Here is a 26,316-nt window from a genome sequence, read left to right as displayed (position 1 = left end):
TCAACTCTTTAAACTCGATTTCTCTGGGATGAAAGTGAATATTCTCAAATCGATTTGTTGCTTTTTTTTGTTCCTTTTTCGTTTTTTTTTTTAAATTGATTTTTTTAAAAAAAAATATAAAAGTGAATATTCTCAAATATTTTGTTTCCATATTTTTAGGAACTGATTTCTTATCCGTAGAATACAACTAATATGTAGAAATCAGTTTCTACAGTTTTTTAGAATTATAGTAATGTTTAGAATTTGATTTCTACATGTTTTAGATTTATAGTAAATCTGTAGAAATCGGTTTCTACATGTTTTAGAATTAGATTAATGTGTAGATTTTGATTTCTAAGAATTTTAGAATGGTAGGTTAAGCGCGGAATGTGTATTCTACATATTTGTAGAATACTCCTATTTACGTAGATCACGTATTCTAAACATTGTAGATTCAATGAAAAAAGTAGATTTCGTTTTCTACTTCGTAGAATGTCATTTCTACTTTTTTAAGAACATAATCTGAAATTTATAATTTTAACTTTTTTATAACTGAAAAATATACCATTAAGTTCATATAGGTATTTTAACAAATGTTACTATTTTTCCAAATTTTTTTTGTTTCTAAAACTATTTATTAAAATTATTTTCGTAAATATTAAAGGGTATTATAAAAAAATATGACACAAAATATAGATTAGTCTAAAGGAACATAGTTACTATTTTTTTTTTCTAAAAATCAGTATTCCCAAAACAAAATAACAATAATTCACTCGAAAAAGAAGATTAGTGCCCCAAAAAAGAAAGAAAGCAAATGCACTCAGTGACCCTTTATAAATACTCACACTGCGAAGCTACATTCTCTCAACCCAACAATAAAAACAAAAGAACTAAGAGAAAATCAGACTCAGACCCTCCTCTGATTCTTTCCTCATCGACGCCGATGGATTCACTTACTAGTACCCAAAAAGCTAAACCAAGAAAGATGAAGGCTGTTGTAAAGAAGTCTCGAGTTCAAATACTCTTAGATTTGTTTTACCGGGTAATCCAAATAACTATGGTTATGGTTACAGTAGCCAAGCTCTGTTACCAACTAGTCATCATGTTCGAGGACTCTGGTCTCACACGTTTCCTCATCAACCGCCATCTTGCTTTCGTCTTGGGGAACGCGATAGTCATCACTATAGTCGCCAAATGTGGTCTCTTTGTGGGTCAAGAACCAGATGCACGGAGAAACAGCAATGATTTTTACGACGAGTTTGTTCGAGAGAGCTCAAGAAAAGAACAGAGTTTACATACAGATATGGTATGCAGAGAAAGCGAGGCAAAACAGAGCACTGAAGATAAGGGAGAGAAACAGAAAAAGACGGATAACAGTGCGAAACAGAGCTCTGGCGAGGAGAATAGCAAGAAGGACGTAACTGTGAAGAGACAAAGACAAATCATTACCCAAAAACAGGAAAGTCCAAAGAAGAGTTACGAAAGGAGTCGGTCAGAGAAGCTCGAGGGCTCGAAGAAGAGTTCTTGTGGAAGGTTGAAGAGATCGGAGACTGAGAGGCCTGCTGATGATTCTGATGATGAACTCCGATACAAGATCGAGTCTTTCATTGCGAGACAGAGGAGGAACCAAAAGGATGAAGAGTTTTGTATTGTTTAGATGTAAAGAAAAAAAAAAGCAAAGAAAAAAGAAAAATAAGGAAAAACTTTAGTTTATGCAATAACATTCACATATATTTTGCGTGTTTGTAAATATACGGGTAAAAATATTTTAAAGCCCGAGCATAAAATGTTGTTTAGCTTTTCTTTTTATTTTCTTTGTATAATTTTGTTCGTTTTTGTAAAGAGAGATATATTTTTGTTTTCTGTAAGTTTGATGTTAAAATGATTAATTTTGTTGTAGACATATAATCACGTGATGAGCAAGAACCAACCAACAAGGAGAGTATTAAAAGAGCCGTTCATAGCTCTATATGAAGCAGCTCACATCCCCAATATATCCAAATCAGAAGTTTCCAAGTGATAGGCTCTTCATTTTTGGGGAGAGATCAAACATATACTTACATAGATAACGTATGAGCCGAATTATGTATTAAATGCTATTTTTTTAAAAACAAAAATTTTCTTAATATTTACACTTTTAACTAAAACTACTTGCGGATAAAAACAAAGGGAATATAATATAATGTTAAAATTGGACTTATGTATACATACCGAATCATGTGTGATGATGCATGTATAGAGAAAGTATGCACCGATGATGCAATGATGCATGTCAAGCGAGGCTATCATAGCCATGTATAGGTCTGGGCATTTTAATCTGGACCCGAAGACCCGAACCGGAACCGACCCAAAAATATCCGACCCGGAACCGAACCGAAAATTTACAAGTACCTTTTGGGTCTAAATTTTTTTTACCCGAAAGAACCGGAACCGAAAGGAACCGACTCGAATAGACCCGGACCCGAAAAGAACCGACCCGAAAAGAACCGACCATAATAGATCCGACCCGATAAGAACCGATTTGTACCCGACTTAAAAACATGTATATCTAAAACTATGATGTTTTTGTGTTCTATTTTATATATATTATTTTATGATTCAGTTGAAATATCTTTTGATAACAACATTTGTTATTATTTTTTAACATTTTTTAAGTAATATAAAGCTTTAAAATGTAAAATTTAGAGTTTAAAAATGTTTTATTTTAAGTATTAATAGTTTCATTTAAGTTATTTTGTAAAATTGTAGATATATATGACAAATATCAACTAAATTTGATGGAATTGAGTATGTCATGTTCTTTTCAGATCCTAAATACCCGAACCGGACCCGGACCCGATATGGACCCGAAAAATTACGGGTATTTTATGGGTATTTTAATTATAGACCTGAACTGACCCGGACCTGAGAAGAACAGACCCGAACCCGAACCGAAAATTTCTAAGTACCTATTGGGTCTAAATATTTAGGACCCGAAAGACTCGGACCCGAAAAGAACCGGCCCGAACCCGACCCGAAGACCCGAACGCCCATGCCTAGCCATGCACATTCTCCTGTCTCCGTAATTTCTTAGGCATTTGGCGCCAGAATTTGATCTTCGGCCACGATAAACATTGGAGTCGCCGTAACAGTACAAGTTGCCATGGAAAATGAAGACGGCGACGAAGAACGCAACCGTCGATATGTCTCTCCAAATCAGATGCAAACAAAAAAGGATATGAGCATGATTAACCCGGATTCTTAATTTGGTGTTCTTAACTCATGATTTGACATTACTAATGCGATGATGCATGTCAAGCGAGGCTATCATAGCCATGCACATTCTCCAATCTCCTTAATTTCTTAGGCATTTGGCACCAGAAATTGATCTTCGGCCACCATAAACATTGGAGTCGCCGTAACAGTACAAGTTGCCATGGAAAATGAAGACGGCGACGAAGAACGAAGAACGCAACCGTCAATATGTCTCTCCAAATCAGATGCAAACAAAAAAGGATAGGAGCATGATTAACCCAGATTCATAATTTGGTATTCTTAACTCATGATTTGACATTTTTTTTATTTTTTTATTTTTTTTTACATTTTTCGGTTAAGAACTTAAGAACCAGCTCTTATATATCTTATTTAAGAGACGATTCTTAACTTTTCTTAGTTAAAAGCAAAGAAACGGTTCTTAACCGAAACTAAAAATCCAACTCTAAGAATCCGGATTGACCATGGTGTAAGGGCCTTGATTCGGGCCATCAATGTTATTTGTTCTATTTTAAAAATTGTAAACCCTTTTGATGTCAAAATGTTATAAGGCCGCTGTGAAATGTTGACCTGATATTTTTCTATTTGCAATGCTCTTTCTTTTTAGAAGAGTAATCATTAATGTGTATATTATAAAGTTAATTAATATAGGAGCTGGAGGCTTGTGTTCATTCGTGATGGTCGGTCCATATATCAAAATTTAAATAGAGTTTATAGGTTTTAGCTGGAAAAATTAAATGATAAGGTCGACATAGAGAAATGAAAAAGAAAGAAATAAATGATACTAACTGTTATTTTTATCAGCCTGCTTTATTAATTTGGGAAAGCCGAAGCCATCCATCCCGTTCATAATTATATTGTCGGAAATAGAAAATTCATTTAACAATTTTCAAAGTAAGAAAACCAGCTCTTCCCTATCATTATTATTTTTTCTTATGTCAGAAAAAATATTGTATGATTGTAATTCGTATCTCTGTTCCTAAATACTCTCTGTTACGTAAAAAAATATTACTTAGTCACTTTTTCATACATATTAAAAAAATGATTGATATATATTTATGTTTTCATTAATTACAACTAGTTACCCAATAGTATTTGAGATAAACAAATTTCTTTATAAGATCAATGCATTTTGCAATTAATATTTAGCTGAAATTGATTATAAATTGTAGTTAGACACTTTTTATGTAACAAATAAAAAAATGTTAAAGTGACAATTATTCAAAAACAGAAAGAGTATAAGATGTTCTAGGTAAAACACGTTCATTAATAAAATTATTTTTATCTAAAAAATATTATTAAAACTATAAATTAAAACTATTCAACCAATTACAAAATAGAACTATTAAATTTTATTGATTACACATATTTTGATGAGATTAAAGTTATCTAGAAATATGAAAATATCTTATATATTGAAATATAAAATTTCTTCTAAACATCTTACATTTCAGAACGGATGGAGTATATATTTACCCATACATAAATGCAGTAGCAGAACCGACCAAAAAATTTTCTCGAGTGGATAAAACTTATGTTTAAATTAATTTTGAAGAATAGTTATCATGATCGTAGTATTGATTTTAGAATGTTTCACTAATTTTTTAATCAGAAATATAAGTACTTTTTTCGTAATTCATAGTGACTCATTCCCAAAACGCATAAATATATAGAATTGTTATAAAACAAGTAAAGTATCATATACTTCCTCTGTTTCAACATAAGTTTATTTTAATGTTTTCACACATATTAAAAACAATTCATATTTTTCTAGTTAAGATATTAAAATTCTTTAATACTATTGAATAATAGTTGAATGAATATGAATAAAATTGGAAATTTTGTTAAAAATTTGCATAAAAAGTATAAAAGCGACTCGTACAAAACAAAATTTTACCTTTAAAATACAATATTTAATTTGAAACATTCATAAAAAATAAAAAAAAATGTTTTTTCTATGTATTCTTTAAGAAAATGTAAATTACAAAAAATGCTGATGAACATTATCTGAACAAAATGAATTACTGTAGCTTAGAATTACTGAGGTCACCTAATTTGAACAAATAACATTTGCAATTTTTGTAAAATATAATCATTGTTTTATTGAGAATGTTATTTTGAAATTTTCACAGAAAATTAAGAAAATAATTAACTAATAACGTTTGAGATAATTAAAATATTTATAAGATCAATATGTTTTTTATTGATATTAAAAAAATAGATATTAACTGAACTGATATTTTAAAATAATATTTATATAAAAGGAAAATATGTTAAAATAACACTTTTTGGAACATATTAACACCCTTTCTTTATGAAACATGTGAATTTGTTGGAGGCATTAGTTGCACTGTTTGACGAGATGTAAGTAAAAAAAGATGTTAGTGGTTTCCTCGTAAATTTACAAATCCTGTCAAACAGAAAAAAACGGGAAAAGCACGCGCCTTTCTTCCTTGTCCTATAAAACTGGCGTCTTCTTTCTCTCTCTTCTCTCTACACAAATTACAATGTACTCTCGTCTCTTATACATTTCATATAAGTGGGGCCTTACAAAGGATGGAGTTTACTCTTCTAAGAGTGGTTACCGGTTTTTTGAGACTCTGCAAAATATAGTTCAACCTCAGCGAGGCTTACCTCCTATTGAGAAGAAGTTATGGAGTAGTATTTGGAAGATTAAAGCCCCTTCAAAGCTCAAACACTTTCTCTGGAAGGTTTTGGCTGGCGCCCTTGCTGTGAAAGATAGACTTCGTTCCAGAGGTATTCAGTTGGATACAACATGCGCGGTGTGTTCGTCTGCATCGGAGTCTATATGTCATTTGCTCTTCAACTGCCCTTTAGCACAAGAAGTTTGGGAGAGATCAAATATAAAAATCCCTCGAGGTGGTTTCTCGAGAAGTTCGGTTTTCCTCAATGTTTACCACCTGTTGATCGTTAATGGGAAAAATGGTAATGAGGTACAAAGTAAGAGCTTCATTTGGATTATGTGGCAGATTTGGAAGGGGAGAAATGAGTTGGTTTTTGAGAGGAGACAAACAAACCCTATCTCCATTCTCTCTAAAGCCATAGAGGATGCTAACATCTGGTTTGCAGTCAATACGACCGAGGAGGTAGAAAGAGTAAATCACTCGTGTGCGTCGGGACAGGTTCTGAAGTGGTCTCCCCCACCTATTGGTTACTTCAAATGTAACATAGGTATTGCGTGGGAGAGACCAAATGCGTACAGTGGAGCTGCTTGGATTTTAAGGGATCACAATGGGAAGACTATCATGCATAGTCGTCGTTCATTCTCTGGGGTTCAGTCCCAGATGGAAGCAGAGTTACTGGGTTTTAAGTTTGCAGTGGAGAGCATGATTTCTACTCATCAGTGTGGAGTTATTCTGGAATCTCATTATCAGTTGGTTAGAGAGGCTATGTTATTCCCTCAGAGATACGTTTTGGTTCACGGGCTTGTAGACTCTATCCATATGATGTTAACGGATCTTGATGGTTGGCAATGTGTTCATGTGATGGAGGAGCGGAACAAGCCAGCGTCTGAGATTGCGCAAAGTGTCATAAATGAGAATCGTCTCTCATCTTATATAGCACGTGGTGGCCCACGCTGGTTGCAGTTGCGTCTTTGTGCGGAGGCTACGTCAACGTGACTGTTGTTACAGAGGAGATCAAGTTTGCCCTATGGCCTCTGTATTTCTGGTTGTTTTTCTTGTTAAGTATCTTCTGATGCTTTTGTTATTGTTTTTCTTATTGCTTTTGCTTCGGAAGGTTCATTCCTCCACTTGTATGATACTTGTTTCATCAAGCATAATTTTCAGTGTTAAAAAAAAAATTAAAAAAAAATGAGAAAAAAGGTCAAACCTTTTCAAACCCCCTTTAAATGGATCATTAAGCTAACTCTCTCTCTCTCTCTCTCTCTCTCTCTCTGGATTTCAAAAGAAGGTAAAACCCTTTGTCAATACCCTTGTGCTGAAATAAGCTTTTCTCTCTCTTCTAGATTTGTTCTTTGAGATTTGGCGTTGTGTAAATCTGGAGCCATCCTTTATTTGGGGGTAGGTAACAGAGAGAGAGATGAGAGGAGATTATATACGCCTCTCTTTCTTTCTTCTTCCCTTAGCTTTTGATCTTTAATAGGTAAAACACTCAGGAAAATCAAGAACCCTCTTATATTTTGTCTCTTCTTCTTCATTTCTCTCATTTGTTATCTCTCAACCGCTAGATGTTTGAATACAACGATTGTTTCCATCCTCCCTGATTATAGTTTTACCTAAGTTTTTCCGTTTATCTGTTTCTTATAATAATAAAAAATGTGGGTTTGGTTTCCTCTAAGTTAACCTTTTTTATCGTTTCATATGATAATTGAATATATATTTTGTTTTAGCTATCTTAAATTCTCGTAAGGATGGGTGATTATTATGAATGTTTGATCAAATGTCTAAATGGGTTTCTTTGTTTCTTCTTTCATTGGTTGATTGTTAGCCAAGGAACCGTCACATGGACTACCCTCTGGATTCAATACCTTTGTTTTTTCAATCTCCTGGTGAAGTTAGATTGGATTCTGTGGGTTTTCTATGGGGTTTATTAGCGTTTCAGAGATCATTTTTCTGAGTTGACAAAATATTTATTATGATTTGACATATTTTATTATGCTTAGATATTTGTTTTTAGCAATTATCTATAAAATCTCTTGATGAAATTATTTTGTATTCTGTGGGGTTTATTAGTGATTCAGAGATCATTTTTAACCTGTAGTTATGTGTTTATGCGACAACAGAATTTTAAATCCAGACTAAAAGCATGGCGGATACAATGTCTGCTCATATGGATCGACATAATAAGCCAGGTAAGGAAAAAATATTGTAAAGATTTTATGCAATGAAGGAGACATCTTTTTTTTTTTTTTTTTAAAGTTAATGAAGGAGACATCTTTAAGCAAAGATTCTGATTTTCGTAATGTAGATCATGAATGCTCAGAGGATGACAAGAAAACAAAGCTTTGTTCGTTTAAGAAGAAAGCAATCAATGCCTCGAACAAATTCAAACACTCTTTCACCAAGAAAACTCGAAGGAACAGCAGAGTGATGTCCGTCTCAATAGTTGACGATATTGATGTGGAAGAGCTTCAAGCTGTTGACGCTTTCCGTCAAGCTCTCATCTTAGACGAGCTTCTTCCTTCAAGACACGATGATCATCACATGATGCTTAGGTTTTTGAGGGCCAGGAAGTTTGATATCGAGAAAGCTAAGCAGATGTGGTGTGATATGATCAATTGGAGGAAAGAGTTTGGCACTGACGCTATCATGGAGGTTTAAAAAAAAACATAACCAATATCATTTTTTAATATCATCATCATCTTCACGTTAGGATTAAATTGTATCTCTTTTCTTCTTGTTCTTTCAAAAGGACTTTGATTTCAAGGAAATAGACGAAGTCATCAAGTACTATCCTCAAGGTTACCATGGTGTTGACAAAGAAGGAAGGCCTATTTACATAGAGAGGCTAGGCCAAGTTGATGCCACAAAACTGATGCAAGTCACTACCATCGATAGGTACGTGAATTACCATGTGAGGGAGTTTGAGAAGGCTTTCAATATCAAGCTACCGGCTTGCTCCATTGCTGCCAAGAGGCACATTGATCAGAGCACCACCATCTTGGATGTGCAAGGCGTGGTATGCTTTTGTAGTCTCTTACCAGATTTGTTTCGGTATTCAAACTCAAAGATATTGCGAATGATTATGCTGGTATTTAACTCAAGGGGTTGAAGAACTTCAGTAAGGCTGCAAGGGATCTTCTCCAGCGTATTCAGAAGATTGATAGTGACAACTACCCTGAGGTAACTATGATGGTTTAGACCTAGTTTTGTTTTATAGCTAATAACTCAAAGACAATAGCACTGAGATAGTGTGTTTTTGTGTGTTATGGATCATATAGTCATTGAACCGTATGTTCATTATCAACGCTGGTTCTGGCTTCAGGCTTCTGTGGAGCACTGTCAAATCTTTCCTTGACCCAAAGACCACTGCTAAAATTCACGTAATCTTTCTTCTCGTTTTTAACACTCCAAAGATCATAAGCTTAAATGTCCTGCTTACTTACTTACTTCATGTATAGGTTCTTGGCAACAAATACCAAAGCAAGCTGCTTGAGATTATTGACTCCAAGTAAGACAGATACAAAGCCCTAAGTAACTCTGGCTTGTAGCCATAGATTCATAAAATTAAACCTCTGCTTTTTTTTTCTTGTGTGTGTTCAGTGAACTTCCTGAGTTCTTGGGTGGTAACTGCACTTGTGCAGACAAAGGTGGATGCATGCGTTCAGACAAAGGTCCATGGAACGACCCTGACATCTTCAAGGTACTTTTTAAGACACTATCTTCGCACAAAACCCAAAAACAATTAGGGTTTAGGGTACTGAACATTAGTATTTTAACTATTTAGATGGTTCAAAACGGAGAAGGAAAGTGCCCAAGGAAGACATTGTCAAACATTGAAGAGAAGACAATCTCTGTGTATGAGAGCACAACTGAGGTAAACACACAAAACTCAATATTTCACACTCATAATAAAACTCTAAAGTTTGTCTCTCTCTTGTTTTTGGTTTTGTTTGCTTGAAACAACACATTGAAGAAATGTGAAACCTTTGAGGTCAGTTTCTTTCTCTGTCAATAAAGTTTTAAGTCTTTTATCCCTCTAAGATCCTCTGTTTGATTGATGTTAAAATCCAATTTTGCAGAAGAACTCATTCAATGCAGAGAATGAGAAATTCACACCAATTGTTGACAAAACTGTGGATGCTTCGTCTACTTGGCCTACAAGTCTCCACAAGACAACCTTCACCGAGCCTGAAGGTTACCTTACACAGAAAACATTGATTCAAATTTTTAAAATGTGATTCTGTTATTGTATTTTCTAAAGTCATTACATGTGTCTTGTTTTTTTTTGCCGGAGCAGATGTATACTCTGCCGTGAAGCCGTCGGAGAGGAAAGGAGGAGAAGGATATTTATTCGGGGGCGTGATGTCGTTGGTTATGGGGTTAATGACGGTGGTGAGGCTAACCAAGAACATGCCGAGGAAGCTCACTGAGGCAGCCATTTACGGCGGCGCAGCAGAGAAAGGAGAGACAGCTATGGTGTCGACCCAAGAGTACATGTCGATGGTGAAGAGAATGGCGGAGCTGGAGGAGAAATGTAGGTCGTTGGACAATCAGCCGGCTCCATTCTCCGCGGAGAAAGAACAGATTCTCAACGCCGCTCTAACCCGCGTCGACCAGCTTGAGTTTCAGTTGTCTGAGACCAAGAAGGTAACCAACCAGTCTCTTATTGTTTGTGTTATGTAACGTGTAGAACACGTATGATGTAGCGATTAATTTATTTTTATTTGAAAATATCAGACGCTGGACGAAGCCATGGCTAAGCAGCTAGAGATAGTGGCTTACATCGAGAAGAAGAAAAAGAAGAAGAAGGTACACAAACAAACACTCTTCTTGACGATTATTCATATTTACTTAATTTTGAGTATATTGTTTATTTGTTTTTGTTTTTTTTCAGTTCTTTGGATTCTGAAAGACTTGATGATGCCTCGGGACTATGAAAAACCTGGAAAATATATTTTTAAAAACCATATATATATAAACATAAAATTACTCGCGAAGAGTATTAAAGATTAAAATGTGGAGATATGCTTTCTGTAATTGTTTCTGTTGTTTGTCTATTGAAAAAAAACTGAAAGCTTATGTTTACTATTCGTCATTCCTTCACACCTAATTTGTAACCAAAAAATGTAAAAAAAAATGTTATACTCTTATGTATAAAAACTATATATTGTTAATATATATGTCCCATAGTAGAAACAAAAATCTCTATAATAAATAGTTCTAAAATATCAAACCAAAAGAGAAAACACAATGGTTTTTACCAAAAAAAGAAAAAAAAAAGCAGAGACTGAAAAAAGAGAGTATTAAGTTGGGTCAAGGGAGAGATTTGATCTTAAAACATGGGGATCAAACTAAAGATTCGAACAACTACCTAACAAACATAATTGAAATATCTTTTCTTTTTTTTATATAGAAGTGATAGGGGTGACGCTGACCCCCCTCCTCCCCCACTACATAGCTCCGCCACTGGGTGCATACTCATTATAGCCCGGAAAACTACCGGCCAAGCTCGTTTCACCCAATATCTTCTGCATCAGATCCAGACTCTGCAGTGGAAGTGTCACTTCCATTTATCTATGTTCAAGACAAAAGTCAGAGTTAAGGCACACGTGAACTTTTGAGACTAGTTCTAAGATTCAATATCTACATACATACCCATGGATAATCAATGACTTTCCCCACGCTGTTCAAAACTTTCACCACTTGCTTCGTCCGATATGCTCCCCCATGAAGCACCATCTGAAAGAAAGTGAAGATAACCAGTTGTGTCAGCTTCAGAACTAGTACAATGTAATAGGCAAGAAACATATGAGTCAATTGAAATGACCTTCACAATCTCCGGGTTTTTCCATGGTCCCTTGTCAGAAAGCATGCAACCACCTTGATCCGCGCAAGTACATGCACCTCCCAAGAACTCAGGCAACTCACTGTACAAAAATGCAGACGGTTTAGGACATAAGCATAAGACCCTAAAGAAGAATCCAAAGGCGACAAAAGTAATAGGATTCACATACTTGACATCAATCACTTCAAGCAATTTGGTCATATAGTTGTATCCAAGGACCTACATCACAATGGACCAAATTGAATTTTATATTAACTGATGACAAGTAATTAAAGATGATATTACATGAATTTTGGATGTTGTTTTTGGGTCTATAAAGTTCTTCACAGTACTCCAAAGCAGTCTGAATGCAGGCCCTGCATTCACAATAAACATTTGGTGTAGAGTCTGCATGAATTAACACACATCGAAGATTAATTAGCATATGATAAAAGAGTCTTTCAATACATACTGGATCAAGTATTATAGAAGTTTTAATTAAAAAGTACCTCAGGATAATAATCCCCACCGATCTTTTGTAATCGTGTGATAAGCTCCCGAGCAGACTTGGTAAAGTTTTTCAATCCCTAGAAGAAAAAAATTATATGAAGCAAGAACAGGCATGAGAAACTTATCCGACAATAATGTTCGGGGAAAAAAAAAACTCATTCCACAATGCTAAATCTGAGAAAGAACATTAATTAGAGGTTGTAGGAAATTAACTACCAGTCCCTGAACATCTAAAATAGTTGTGTTGGAGTCAATATGCTTCTTAGCAGCAATTGTGCAGGAAGGAAACTTGATCATAAAGCCCCTCTCAAACTCCTTTACATGATATCTTACATATCGATCCATGCTTGTAACTTGCATGAGTCTGTTAGGATCAACTTTCCCCAGTCTTTCAATGTAAATAGGCCTGCCTTCTTTATCAACACCGTGATAACCGTGCGGGTAATACTCCAGAACTTCATTAATCTCTTCGAAATCAAAATCCTGTTGGGACATATAAAAGGTTAGAAAAATAAGGGTTTACAATACCAATCATCTGTTAAAAAGTAACCTGAAGAATGGTTTCAGTGCCAAACTCTTTCCTCCATTGTATCATATCAGCCCACATGAGTTTTGCTTTCTCAATGTCAAAATTCCTGGCTTTCAAGAACCTCAACATCATGCGATAGTCATCGTGTCTACTTGGAAGCAGCTCGTCGGTTAACAATGCATGTCGGAAGGCATCAACGGCCTGGAGCTCCTCCACATCCCTGACATCCTCAATGGAGATAGCATCACTTTTTCTTCTTCCGCTCTTTTGGTTGAGAGAGTGCTTCAACTTGGTAGATGCATTAAAGTCTGAGTTTCGTTCCTTTTTGTCATCACTGCTCAATAATACCTCAAAAGCTGTTGCGAAACCTGATGAAACCCATAAAGTGACGATTGCATTAGCTCAAAACAATTGAAGAATCTACAAGAACATAGCAGCAGATAGGTGACAATTTACATTACCTAACTACCTTAAATTTGAGCCTAAAAAACCCAACTTTCAGCAAAAGTCACGAAAAATTTATCTGAGAGATACGATTCACATAATTTATCAGATGGGATCCTCGGAGTTTACGCTACAATACCTGACGCAGTATAATCAATCAATCCAAAGATATAATAATAAAGGAGATGAGATCTCTTTACATGGTCTAGGGCATGACATCTTGGATTCCTTCGACAAAATCTTCTATTTCCTTTGATCTATATCTTCGAGAAGATGGGCTGATTCACGAAACAATATACCACCAAATCCATGCATGTATCGTATATCTGATATATATTATTAACTTTATAAATCTAATTTTTGTACTTGTAAGAATAATTTAATATTCTAATTTTTCATTTACAGCAATATCTATTCTATTTAAGTATAAACATTACATGAAGGGGAATTTGTCAAAAATAACTTAAAATTTTGAATTTAAATAACAATCTATAGCTCAAATTCGATCCAAAAAAAAATAACTTAAAATGATAGTGAATTTATAAATATCTCCTTATGAACAAACAAAAATATTTTTTTTTACGATTATAGTGCTGAGAAGTTTTCTCGAGATAATGTAATCTTTTCCAGAAGACTTCTCGAGAAGACTACTAATCTAAAAAAAAACTTTTTAAGAAACATATTTATGTATTTAATTTTAATTAATTTATAAAAAAAATTGATAGAAAATAAATTGAAATCATGTAAATATTAAAAATTCTAAATCATGTAAATTTAAATTTAATAAAATTTAATTCCACATAGATAACTGAATATAGATTGTAAGTTATGATTGTCCATTGGTTAGAGTTTAGTAGCACATGTTCAAGTAATGCTATTTTTACTGTTAAATTTTAGAATCTTAAATGTATATATTTTTAAATTAAAATTTGACATATAAATGTTTAGTTTTGTATATATTAAACATTTTATAAGTTGATTTTGTGTTTAATGAAACATTTATTGTTTAAACTATTTAATTTTAGGGTTTAAAGATAAAAAAAACTTCTTAAAAAATATGCAAATAAGTTATGCACTAATAGACTTACTTAAAAGTCTTCTGGAATGAAAGATAAATTTAGAGTTATGAGAGTTCTTGAGAAGTTTGCTAGACTATTATGCACTAGCATATTTCTCAAAATGTTTTCTCGGCCAATTCACTAATTTTTTTGTCATTTAAATAAAAATGTAATCTTGAATTTGAGTTTCTAGGATGAAATGAAACAAGAGAGGATATTTAATTTTATTCACCAACTTCAGATTCCAATGCTTGTTGATTGATTCATTTGTTCCTAAATATAAGATGTTTAGGTAGAAACACACATATTAAGAAAACTATTTTTTGTCTAGAAAATATCATTAAAACTATAAATTAATAGTATTCAACCAATTACAAAATAGACTATAAAATAAAAATTACCTAAAAAAATGAAAACATCTTATATATTAAATCATCTAGGAACAGAGAGTATATCCAAACTCCTTTTTCAGTACCAGACTCCGAACATTCTTTTGGGTAAAACAATCTCGTGATCAGATATGTTAAATCAAACGTCTCATAAACATAAACACATGGCACTCTTGGAGGGGCCCGTATGAATAAACCGGTTGTACTAATGTAGGGCTTTTATCAGTTATGAATGTGGTACCTCCGTACCTACTAGCTAGTTAAGTTTTGTGGATGTGAACATTGTATCATTTTGTTTCTATCTATAAAAAAGATTATATATTTTGCTTAATGTGCGTCTTATCTCCTCTTATGTTGTGGCAGACGCTCTAGCATGTAATTTCTTCTGTTAACTCATCATGTTATCAAATCATATCGTTTATAACTATAGTCTGCTGGCACCTAGCTCCAGGAAGATCAGAAAGAAATCATGATTCTTTTCTACTTAGTTCTTAAAATTTTCTTGAAGTAAGAAATCATAGTACAGTTGTCCCTTTTTGCCTTCAATGTCAAAATAAATTATCATCAAGCAAATTTAACAATTTACTAAAAATAAAACAATATATCACTAATTATAACTTACTATAGTAGAACCACACATAACAACATCTCATCCTTTTTCTCCTTCATACACTTTTCTTTCTCGCTCTTCCTTGAACCACAAGCAACCCAACAATCTCGTTTCATATATCTCCCTCATTCTTCTCCCTTCTCCCTCTTCCCCACAAAGCAGAGATGGAGATAAGAAAGGAACCAAATATACCCCATGACTCTAGACTTAGATTCTAATTCTTCCAGATCCTTGATGGCTCTTCTCTTGACCATTATCCTCTTCCTAACCGGCCTAGCTTCATCAAGTGGAGGCCCAACCATTGCTTTTAAACCAGCAGATAACATTCTCATCGACTGTGGGGCCAAGTCTTCAGCCAAAACACCTGAAGGTAGAGTCTTCAAGAGTGACTCAGAGACGGTTCAATTCATAGAAGCCAAAGATCATATTCAGATATCTGCCCCACCTTCAGATAAACTCCCTTCTCCTCTTTACCTAACCGCGAGGATCTTCCGACAAGAAGCCATTTACAAGTTCCACATGACTCAACCAGGCTGGCATTGGGTTCGTCTTCATTTCTTTGCCTTCCCCAATGACAAGTTTGATCTCCAACAAGCAACGTTCTCTGTCTTAACAGAGAAATACGTCTTGATTCATAACTTCAAGCTGAGTAACAACAACAACAATGATAGCCAAACTGTTCTTCAGAAGGAGTACCTCGTCAATATAACGGATGCTCAGTTCTCCCTCAGGTTCAAACCTATGAAAGACTCAGCCGCTTTCATCAACGCTATCGAAGTCGTGTCTGCTCCAGACGAGCTTATATCTGATGCAGGTACTTCTTTTCATAGCATGTAATATTAGTTTCGTCTCAGCTGTCACTCGAACCGAAGATCTTTGACACAATGGCCAAGAGTCATTTCCAGTTGAGCTAATGACCTCCGTTATGTGCAGGCACTTCTCTTTTCCCTGTCAACGCCTTTTCTGGTCTGTCTGGTTACGCGTACCAGTCGGTTTACAGGGTTAACGTCGGTGGCCCCTTGATCACGCCACAGAATGACACACTAGGAAGAACATGGACACCCGACAAAGAATACTTAAAAGATGAGAATTTTGCTAAAGATGTCAAAACAACCTCTTCGGCCACCATCAAGTATCCTCCAGGGGTTACACCCCTCATAGCACCACAGACGGTTTACGCAACCGCCGCAGAGATGGCTGATTCTCACACCATGGATCCTAACTTCAACGTCACGTGGAACTTCCCATCAAACCCATCGTTCCACTACCTCATCCGTCTCCATTTCTGCGACATCATCAGCAAGTCCCTCAACGACCTCTACTTCAACGTCTACATCAATGGCAAGACTGCTATTTCCGGACTTGATTTGTCCACTTTAGCCGGGGGTCTCTCTTCTCCTTACTACAAAGACATTGTGGTCAACTCCACGCTCATGAAACCCGAGCTTCAGGTCCAGATCGGTCCCTTGGGAGAAGACACGGGGACCAAGAACGCGATTTTGAACGGGGTCGAGGTTATGAAGATGAGCAACTCAGTGGACAGTCTTGACGGAGAGTTTGGAGTTGACGGTAGAACAACGGGAGCAGGGAGGCACGGGATGGTTGCGACCGCGGGGTTCGTGATGATGTTCGGCGCCTTCGTGGGCCTTGGAGCGATGGTTTACAAGTGGAAAAAGAGGCCGCAAGATTGGCAGAAGAGGAACAGTTTCTCTTCTTGGCTGCTACCTATGCACTCGGGTGACACTACTTTCTCGTCAAGTCACAAATCCAACTTGTATAACACCACGCTTGGTCTCGGACGCAGTTTCTCCTTCTCGGAGCTTCAAGAAGTCACCAAGAACTTCGATGCGTCCGAGATCATCGGCGTGGGTGGATTCGGAAACGTGTACATAGGAACAATAGACGACGGAACTCAAGTGGCTATCAAAAGAGGTAATCCGCAGTCAGAGCAAGGGATCACGGAGTTTCACACGGAGATACAAATGCTCTCTAAGCTCAGACATAGACACTTAGTCTCTTTGATTGGATACTGCGACGAGAACTCGGAGATGATACTTGTGTATGAGTACATGTCCAATGGGCCTTTCAGAGACCATCTCTATGGTAAAGATGTTCTCTCTCCTTTGACGTGGAAACAAAGACTAGAGATATGCATTGGAGCTGCTCGAGGGCTTCATTATCTACACACTGGAACAGCTCAAGGTATTATCCATCGCGACGTCAAATCGACAAACATTCTTCTTGACGAAGCTTTGGTTGCTAAGGTCGCTGACTTTGGTCTCTCCAAAGACGTTGGTTACGGACAAAACTATGTCAGCACGGCTGTTAAAGGTAGTTTCGGGTATTTAGACCCGGAGTACTTCAGGAGACAACAGCTTACGGATAAGTCCGATGTTTATTCCTTTGGTGTTGTTCTTCTAGAAGCTTTGTGTGCGAGACCGGCTATTAACCCTCAGCTTCCGAGGGAACAGGTCAACTTAGCCGAATGGGCTATGCAATGGAAACAGAAAGGGTTGCTGGAAAAGATCATTGATCCTCATCTGGTTGGCAGTGTGTGTCCTGAGTCTATGAAGAAGTTTGCTGAAGCTGCGGAGAAGTGTTTTGCTGAATATGGTGTTGATAGACCATCAATGGGAGATGTGTTGTGGAACTTGGAATATGCTCTTCAGCTTCAAGAAGCCTTTTCTCAGGGAAAAACTGAGTATGATCAGGAGGTTGAGACCGGGAAGACCGTGGCTGCTACGATGGCGGCTCCACCTGTTTCATCTGCCACCACAACAAACGAAGTTCCGGTTTCTCAAACTGGAGAGAAGGATGACTCGGCCCTGGACCAACACTCTGGAACCACCAGGTTTACTCAGTTTGCAAGCCTCAACGGAAGATAAACAAGATTTGTAATATAACGTGTTGTTTCTTTTTTTGACATTTTGATTAATTTTTTTTTTGGAATAATACTCTGATAGATTTAGCTAGTCAACCTCCCATATTGTAGCTTGTTGATACTAGGGTTTCACAATAAGGCATTTTCAAGTTTTTATCTTACGTGTCTGTGAAGTAAACTCAGTCTCTTACTTACTGGCTTACTGCCTTGAAATGTTACCTGGGTATGACCACATATATGGTGACGAGGATTAATATACCAAAGGAGCTTTTACAGTTAGTAAAACAGAAAAAGTGAAAATGTTACAGGATCTATGTGACTCGAGAGTTCCTGAGCTCCCTACTCCAGAGGATCCTGTCCTAAACAAAATATTTAACAATCCGAGTGGTTTCTTCCCCCCATGAAAGAATCCCTAGTTCATACTTGTAATTCTCGTGACACAACCTCAGAAAGTTAGAAAGATATATAAGAAAAGAGCAAGGATTCAGAGATAGATGCCTTAAGGAAAAGTCTACGCAACTCTTTTCTTCTTGCTCACAGTCATGGGATTTTCAATCTCCATGAGATCATCATCATCTTCACTCTCGACGTTCTCTGTTTCTCTCTTGTGATTCTCGGGCTGTGTCTCGGAGAGTTTTCTCTTCTTAGAAGCAATCTCTGGTCCAGAGGAACTCTCTGTGACTTCAACAGCGCTCTCATTGTTTGATGTTGACGCGCTCTCACCTTTGGTAGCTGGAGATTGTGTCCATCCAGAGAGAACCATTCCTTCCGGTTCTTTTTCCTCGTCAAATTCTTCCCTGTGACAGAACATAATAACCAGAGGATGTCTAAATCGTCTGTCTACGCTAAGATTCCCTCAAAACCAAAATGATATCGAGACAGGAGTAAAACGTTTTTTTTTATAAGAAACCTGTGCTTGACATTAATCTTGCAAGATAGCTCTTGTTGAAGATCTTCCACAGTGAGGATGCTTCCATTGATAACGGGAGAAGGAAGTTCTGATAAAGACTGAAATAAAGAACACTTAACATGTAAGAAACTGCGAAATCACAGCCTGTGCCTGAAGAGCATATTGAAGAACGACCGAGACCGAACCTTCTCGAGATTAGAATTGTAGTTTGCAACCATAATATCATCAAGATCATCACCAACTTCGTAAAGAAGTGATGCCCCGTGCATAATCAATGGTAGGTTCATCCCAAGCTTGGCTTTGACAATTTTATCAACTAGATCCCTTAGTTTCGATTTCTGAGTATTGATCTCAAGTACTAAAGGGGTCTGTCAAATATAAAATACAGAACAAACCTGATGATTGGTAAATGCAAACAAAATACAAGAAGGAATGCAGAAAACAGAAGTAATGTTTATACCTTGGAACAGACATAGCAAGAAGGATTAGGTTCAAATGGCTCCACTGGCATAAGAAGCATCTTTCTGCTTGGGTGTTCTAAGCAATATGTCATTCTACAGAGACACAATGAGAATAAAAATGATTTAAACAATATACTAAGGATTCTGAAGCTAATAAGATATCAAAAGTAACAAACCTGTACTTGTCCGCATCCTTTTTCAGCACTTTGATAGCTTCAATAACAATCAAACCAGCAACAATGGCGTTAGTCGTAGCAACGGCATGAACAATGTTCCCAGCGATACCTTTGGCTTCAAAAAGACTGTGCAAAGGAATTCCAAAAGACTCAGCACGGATATTTGCAGCAGCAGTGACAAATTCTACCGCTAACTGGTCATCTTTGTCAAAAGTAAGGTGTCCTATTTCCTGTAGCAGCATATATATACAAAACCATGAATATAATCAGTACACTGAAAGCTTATGTATAGACGGGGCAGAGTTTACAGACCGACCTTCTTTCTCTTTGCGAAGAACAGCTTCAATGCTTCTATGAACACTAGAGAATTCTGTGTTAGACCCCACAGTTCCTGTGGATTCTTCAGGCCAAGCAACGGCATGGCAGAGACCGTCGCCGAATCATCAACACTAGTGGCAGAACAATTCTGAGTGCTTCCATTTTTCTGACTCAGACTTTCAGGCAAGACGTCCTTACTGTATATAGGCCTTGGCCGTCTACGATTTTTCCATGTCTCCTCATTGGACAAAGCCGCTTCAATGTTATAACCAAAGACATGATCATATATCTTTCTACCATACTGTTCAATATCTTCATCTTCTGCACGCTCGAACACATCTTCTGTTTCTTTGGATGAGCTAGCCGCCTTGTTGGCACGCACGTTAAGATCGTTATCCTGATTCTTGTCGCCAAACAATTTCGCAAAGAGCAGCTCTTTCGCCCAGACGATACAGTGCACAAACTGTAGGATCAAATCCAAAATACCATTGGCAAATCAAACTCAAGCACTATGTCTTAGGATAAGATGGACAATACAGTATCAATACCTTAGTTGGAGTGCTGGTTATTGTACAGACAGGATATGTCTTTGGAGTGGGTTTGGTTTGGCACTCATAGCACTCTGTCTTTCCCTTTACGTGCACAGTTACCTGATTCAAACACACAAACAAGTATAACAACGTCAGATAGAGAGAAATGCTATGAGTTAAGACCATTAAAGCGTGCTTCTAACCTGTCCTAGGAAGCCTGTAGTCCCGCTTTCAACAAGAGGAACATCAGCTGCAAGACAGAGGCGATTCACATGCCGCCTTGCGTCCAAGTTGTCAAGTCCGTTGAGAACAACATCAAACTGCTTGAAAAAATCAACATCGAACTCTGGATTCTTGACATTTGCATGGTATGATCTTATATTAATGTGAGGCCTAAATCTCAAGACTGCATCTCTGGCAACCTGGTGTGATATGGCAAAAAAAAGGAAGATATATTAACTCGTATGAACTCCCTTGGGAGTTAGATCAAGCAAAGAAAAATGACCTTAGCCTTGGACTGGCCGACATGTGAACGACGGAATAAGAATTGCCTATTGAGGTTACTGACTTCAATGGTGTCCATGTCAATCTGCAACACAAGCGAGCAAATGAGCTTAAACAGCATATTTGATTAAAAAATACATATAAAAGCAACATTCCTAATGTGCAAAGGTAGAATCCGAATCAAAAAGCTTTAAAGATGTAACTAAATCCTAAACCCTATAATCAAAATCGGAGATTCTAAATCACAAACTTACGATATGAATGTCATGGAAGCCAGAAAGAGCAAGAGTCTTGAGTAACTCGCAGCCAATCCCACCAGCTCCGACCATTAGCACTTTCGCCCCCTGAAACCCCGGAACGAAAACATTCAAAAAGAGATGGATTGATTGAGAGAAAAAAAAAGAGAGAGAGTAGCATTTCAGAGCTTTACTTGAATGGCGGATTGTTGTTGCTGCTGCTGCGTATCCATGGGGAGGAGGAAGTGACAAGACGGAGCAATAAGCTATGCGACGGAGATATGTCAGATTTGAAAAATGAAAGCTTTTCAGGGCTGAATGTTTTCAAATCGAAAGAGGGATTGGAGATTCTTAGGGTTTATGTGGGTGGATCCGGGCGGACGAAGAGACTGCTCCGATGGAAAACAAAGAGACTCTCTCTCACTTGGGGGGCTTTTCTGTAAATTTTATCTTTCTAGTTTTGTTAGTAGTTTATCCAAAGAAACAGAAGATGTGTTCGAATCAGATCAAAATAAATCAAAAGCACGATAATGTTAAATGGAACCCAGCTTTACATATTATATTAATCAAAATAAATAAAACTATGATATATATGGACGTTCCTATACCATCTAAAGTTTTTTTTGTTTAACTGAAATATATATTATTATCTGAGAACAATACATATATATCATAGTTTTATTTATTTTGATTAATATAATATGTAAAGTTGGGTTCCATTTAACATTATTGTGCTTTTGATTTATTTTGATATTTTGTAGGTTTTGGTAATTCCAAGAATTTGGTTTAATAACATCACTTTATATTAACAATTATATATTTGTTTACTTAATTAGATCATTATTTATAAATTAATATAATATAAACTGGTTAAAGATAACAACATATTTTAAAATGAAAATATTAATTTTGTTATCCAAAAATAATATTTTTAAATTAATAAAAGTTAAAAATTAAGAAATTAAGAATTTAAAATATTCATAAAATAGTATAAATTCAGTGTTTTATTTGATTTTTTTATCTTTAAACTAATAATACATTTATTAATAAATATCTATAAAATAATTATGCATGCATGTGCGGGCAAAACACCTAGTTGCATTTAAAAATAAAATGAGTTTTGGATACTTAAAAAGTCCTAGAGTTTACAACCAAATGAGTATCTGGGCTTTTGCCAATAAATCAGCAGACCCATTGATAGAACGGGGAATGAAAACGACAATGCAGAAAACGAAGTCGAAGGCGATAGAAAGGAGTTGATGTCAGATAGTATTTCGTAGAGCTCCATCGTCCAAGTCTTCCTGTTGATTGCTCGAGAGAGCACTTGAAAGTCTGTTCGAAGGCATATATGAGTGAAGTGGAGGGAGGCCACATGAGTTAGGGCTTCTTGGATTGCAAGGGCTTCAGCCATGGAAGGAGAGGAGACATGAACATGAGCTGAAGAAGCGTGGACAAGCTCCGTATTAGACTGATCAGAGAAGGTCCAAGCAAGCCCAACTGATTTGAATTCCGGTTTCCAAGCTGCGTCTGTGTTGCAAAAGATAGTCAGAGCTGGAAGGGTTAGAGATTGTGTCGGATGTGTCAATTTTAGGGCAGCAGAGGGGCGACAAGGTTGGGCCAGTTCCCATTTTTTCATCGATCTAATTGATTGAGAGAGAATCTTCTGAGAGGAACTTGATTTGTTTTCAAAGATAAGTTTGTTCCAAGAGGTCCAGAGATTCCAAGTGATCCAGGGGAAGGAATTCCCTACGATCCCAAAAGGAGGGAGGTTCTTCCAGTTATACGACATTTGGAGGGCACTTGCAAAGATAATCTATGGAATTGGAGTGAAGATTGAAGTCCACGGTCTTAGGGACCACACCTCTTGCGCAAAGGAGCAATGAAAGAACATGTGTTCATGGGTCTCCGGTGCTCCACAGCGAAGGCACAAGGTGTTTGTGAGCATCCCTCTCTTTTGTAAATTGTCTCTAGTGGATATAGAATTATGAAGCACATTCCACATAAAAAACTTTAATTTTGAAGCGCTTATTTTTCCAATTCCAATCCTCCGACTGCAACCTTGGAAGCGCTTTTGTTTTAATTGATGTCAGTGCAAAGTACCCTGACTTGGCAGAGTAGGATCCTGACTTCTGGAGATGCCACATAAAAGAGTCAGGAGTATCCAAGAGACTTGGTCTAAGGTTATTGATCCGAGCTACGTTCCACTATCGCGTTTCTCTTGTCAATATATCTGAAACCAAAAGGTCTTTGTCTTGCAGGAGCACAGATCCATAGGGCTTCAAATTAGCATCCGATTGGATCCAAGAGTCCGACCATATGTTCGTAGACTCACCATATCCAATAGTCTTCCCCAAATGTTGTAGTAGTAGGTCTCGGCCCAGCAGGATGCCTCTCCAGCCATGGGAGATGGCCGAGGAAGCTGTGACTTTCAGGCATGAAGTCTTGTGGCAGTATTTCCCCAAGATAATTCTGGACAAGAGGCAGGTTGGGGCGGTAAGGAGTGTCCTTGCAATTTTAGCCAGGAAGGCTTTGTTGAAAGCTTGTATGTCCCGAAATCCTAAGCCACACTCGCTCTTCGGCATTGTGAGCTTATTCCAAGAGAGCCAACAAATTTTCCTCTGTCCCGCTTTGGCATCCCACCAAAATCTGCAAAGAACCGATTGAATTATTTTACATAAACTCACAGGAAGTAGGAAACATGTCATAGCAAAGGTAGGTATAGCTGAGAGGATTGATTGTAACATTGTTGCTTTTCCTGCACTAGAAAGGAATTGAGTGGACCACCCAAGTCGTCAATCTCCTTCTCTAGTAAGAATCTTCTATCGTGGACAAAATGCTTCAACCATCTAAGCTTCAAATCTAATTTTTTGGGTTTTTCAGATTTTTAGATTTAGGTTTCAAATGTTGATGGACCGCACCCATATCAATAGTAACAAAAATATTTACATATACATATGTATTTATATGTTTTGTTACTATTATTTATGGTTCCATAAATCAGCCTTAATATATTTTATGGTTTCATAAGTCAGCCTTTATGGTTCCACAAGTCAGCCTTTGTGTATTTTATTTTGTATTTATAATAGGGTCGTGTTATTGCCGGCAGACTAATGACGGTACAGAGGAATGATGCTTATCACACTGAAGTTACATGTGTAACTTTTGGATCATTTTTGCATGTTGTGAACTTGGAAGATAAAAAATGCACATGCCGGCATTTTGAACATGAGAAATTACCATGCGTCCATGCAATCGCAGCTGCCGAGTACATGAATGTTTGTCGTATATCCATGTGTAGTCCTTACTATAACAGTGGCTATATTTGGAGACACATATGTTGAATCGATCATTCCGGTTGATTCGGCGCTCGAAGTTCCAGGTAACGTAGCCCCGTTTGTTCGTCAGCAACCAAGAATGCCTAAGAATAGGATGAAATATGTATTGGAAGTTGCCCTTGAGAACAAACGTCCTAGGAAAGAACACACATGTTCTCGTTGTAAACAGGGTGGGCATAATGCCAAAATTTGTTAGATGTAAAAGTGTTGTATGGATGATAGTGTTTTTTTAATGAATTCTGCTTGTATGTATGTTTGTGTTTTCAATGTATGAATTCTGCTTACGGCTGAGTTATGGGTAAATTACGGCTGAGTTAGAGAATACGGCTTGTTATTTAAACATTACATGGGAGTTATGATTCCCAAACATTACGGTTACATTATGACTGAATTTCACTTAAAATTTTAATTCCATTATACTCCATTTAATTCACTAATTTAATAACACCTCCTTTATGGTTTCCTAAGTCAGCCTTAATATATTTTATTCACTACAAACCGCACAACCTTTGTTTTACGGTTGTCCCGAATGTTACCATTTGGACTCTTTACTCTCATAAGCTCCATCTGCCGATCTGATTCAAACCCCTTAATAATGCTTAGGCTTTTAGCTTCAAAGAAAATATGATATGAACGCAAGGTTTGTGGTTTTCTAACTCTTTATATTGTTTTTTTTTTGTAAATCTTTATATTGTCTTGTTTTAGGTTTTTTTGCTTTCTCTTTGAAACACTTTTAGGTTTCTTGCATTGTTTTTTTTGGTGGCTAATTTGTATGAACTTTCTGTATGTTTTTTGCTTTGTTTGTTATCTGTGGCTATTTTGCATGAACTTTCGTCTCTAATTTATGTTTGGATTGGTAGCTTATTCTTACAAAGTTACGAAGAAATCTGAGAGGTATTCATGAATGAAAGAGGGTTGAAGATAAAACTAACCACACGTTTCTATTTGAGAAGAAGGTTCTCTCTTCTTATTATAAATACTAGAAAACAACTCTGTGCATTCGGACGGGCAATCAAATAATTTACTAAAACTAAAATTATTTAATATTAATGGAATATATATATTTAATAATTATAATTGTTTTATTTAATAATTTTTATTTTTGTTTCATTTAAGTAATAAGTACATGGGTTAAAATAACAATATTTAATATATAACTTAACAAATTATTTATATGTGTACTTTAAGTTATCCTTTTCTTGTACACATATAAAGATGCGATGTTTTTGGCCTTCTGTTCTTTTGACTTTTTTTTGGATCTACTGGTTTGAATTCTCTTATTTTCCTGTGATATCTGCAGGTTGAAGTGGAAAGAATCAAAATTGAGAAGCGAGAGAACTCAGGCTAGCAGTAGTCTTTATTAATTAGAGATGGCAAGAGGAACTAGACTTCCATATTAGAATCAAACAGGTATGCACTACTGCTTGTGTATATTGTGAGTTCAAATCGTTGCTAAAGCTAGATCTCTTATTTGATGGAATTTCATCGGTTTATAAATCATTAGCTTTGTCTCAGGTTTAATACACAGAGCCCTGTACTTGTGGAAAATCTTTTGGGATGGATTATTTGAGTTTTGGAGGCTGAGATTCCAGCCTTTGTGTTTACTCTGTTTTAGCTTTGCGGCACTAAGAAAAATCCAGCCTTAGATTGAGATTGGTGTTTAGTGGTTAATCGGTTAGTGGGATCTTCTTGTTTAGTGGTTTTGTAGTCTTGTTGTTGCCGGAA

At 36.4% G+C, this 26,316-nt stretch overlaps 5 protein-coding genes across 7 annotated transcripts; 3 read left to right on the top strand and 2 right to left on the bottom strand.

Moving 5' to 3' along the window:
• The first annotated feature begins 788 nt into the window (after nucleotides 1–788).
• Nucleotides 789–1,788, top strand: LOC106339599. The gene has a single exon (XM_013778439.1). It carries the CDS (start codon nucleotides 794–796, stop codon nucleotides 1,634–1,636), a length of 843 nt encoding a protein of 280 aa, XP_013633893.1. The 5' UTR covers nucleotides 789–793; the 3' UTR covers nucleotides 1,637–1,788.
• A 5,347-nt stretch (nucleotides 1,789–7,135) lies between these two features.
• On the top strand, nucleotides 7,136–10,834 carry LOC106337208 (phosphatidylinositol/phosphatidylcholine transfer protein SFH3). 3 transcript variants are annotated; one of them, XM_013776274.1, is made up of 14 exons: nucleotides 7,136–7,164; nucleotides 7,997–8,065; nucleotides 8,182–8,528; nucleotides 8,626–8,892; nucleotides 8,979–9,056; nucleotides 9,155–9,256; nucleotides 9,335–9,384; nucleotides 9,477–9,576; nucleotides 9,661–9,750; nucleotides 9,850–9,867; nucleotides 9,956–10,070; nucleotides 10,174–10,523; nucleotides 10,614–10,685; nucleotides 10,771–10,834. In XM_013776274.1, the coding sequence occupies exons 2-14, from the start codon at nucleotides 8,020–8,022 to the stop codon at nucleotides 10,783–10,785; spliced, it is 1,650 nt and encodes a 549-aa protein (XP_013631728.1). In that variant the 5' UTR covers nucleotides 7,136–7,164; nucleotides 7,997–8,019; the 3' UTR covers nucleotides 10,786–10,834. The 3 variants fall into 3 exon arrangements, with proteins under 3 accessions (XP_013631728.1, XP_013631727.1, XP_013631729.1); XM_013776273.1 differs by having other exon boundaries at nucleotides 7,158–7,356; XM_013776275.1 differs by lacking the exon at nucleotides 7,136–7,164 and adding an exon at nucleotides 7,173–7,274.
• Nucleotides 10,835–11,166: 332 nt separating this feature from the next.
• Nucleotides 11,167–13,460, bottom strand: LOC106337209 (phosphatidylinositol/phosphatidylcholine transfer protein SFH8-like). The gene is made up of 9 exons (XM_013776276.1): nucleotides 13,384–13,460; nucleotides 12,761–13,107; nucleotides 12,427–12,693; nucleotides 12,210–12,287; nucleotides 12,007–12,108; nucleotides 11,891–11,940; nucleotides 11,704–11,803; nucleotides 11,532–11,615; nucleotides 11,167–11,450 (listed from the first exon to the last, which is right to left on the bottom strand). The coding sequence occupies exons 1-9, from the start codon at nucleotides 13,400–13,402 to the stop codon at nucleotides 11,391–11,393; spliced, it is 1,107 nt and encodes a 368-aa protein (XP_013631730.1). The 5' UTR covers nucleotides 13,403–13,460; the 3' UTR covers nucleotides 11,167–11,390.
• Nucleotides 13,461–15,298: 1,838 nt separating this feature from the next.
• On the top strand, nucleotides 15,299–18,125 carry LOC106340292 (probable receptor-like protein kinase At2g21480). The gene is given in 3 exon segments (XM_013779170.1): nucleotides 15,299–15,434; nucleotides 15,436–16,054; nucleotides 16,174–18,125. Coding segments are annotated over 3 exon segments (2,601 nt in total). The 5' UTR covers nucleotides 15,299–15,404.
• Nucleotides 18,126–18,375: 250 nt separating this feature from the next.
• Nucleotides 18,376–21,725, bottom strand: LOC106343035 (SUMO-activating enzyme subunit 2-like). The gene is made up of 11 exons (XM_013782142.1): nucleotides 21,451–21,725; nucleotides 21,275–21,364; nucleotides 21,022–21,105; nucleotides 20,720–20,938; nucleotides 20,535–20,636; nucleotides 19,985–20,449; nucleotides 19,669–19,898; nucleotides 19,492–19,585; nucleotides 19,217–19,399; nucleotides 19,032–19,129; nucleotides 18,376–18,918 (listed from the first exon to the last, which is right to left on the bottom strand). Exons 1-11 carry the CDS (start codon nucleotides 21,487–21,489, stop codon nucleotides 18,633–18,635), a joined length of 1,890 nt encoding a protein of 629 aa, XP_013637596.1. The 5' UTR covers nucleotides 21,490–21,725; the 3' UTR covers nucleotides 18,376–18,632.
• Nucleotides 21,726–26,316: the final 4,591 nt, after the last annotated feature.

The sequence above is a fragment of the Brassica oleracea genome, chromosome C4 (genome assembly GCF_000695525.1).
Source record: "Brassica oleracea var. oleracea cultivar TO1000 chromosome C4, BOL, whole genome shotgun sequence".
Lineage (NCBI taxonomy): Eukaryota > Viridiplantae > Streptophyta > Magnoliopsida > Brassicales > Brassicaceae > Brassica > Brassica oleracea.
Note: the sequence above shows the minus strand (reverse complement) of the source record. Positions and strands in the feature narration are given on the sequence as shown.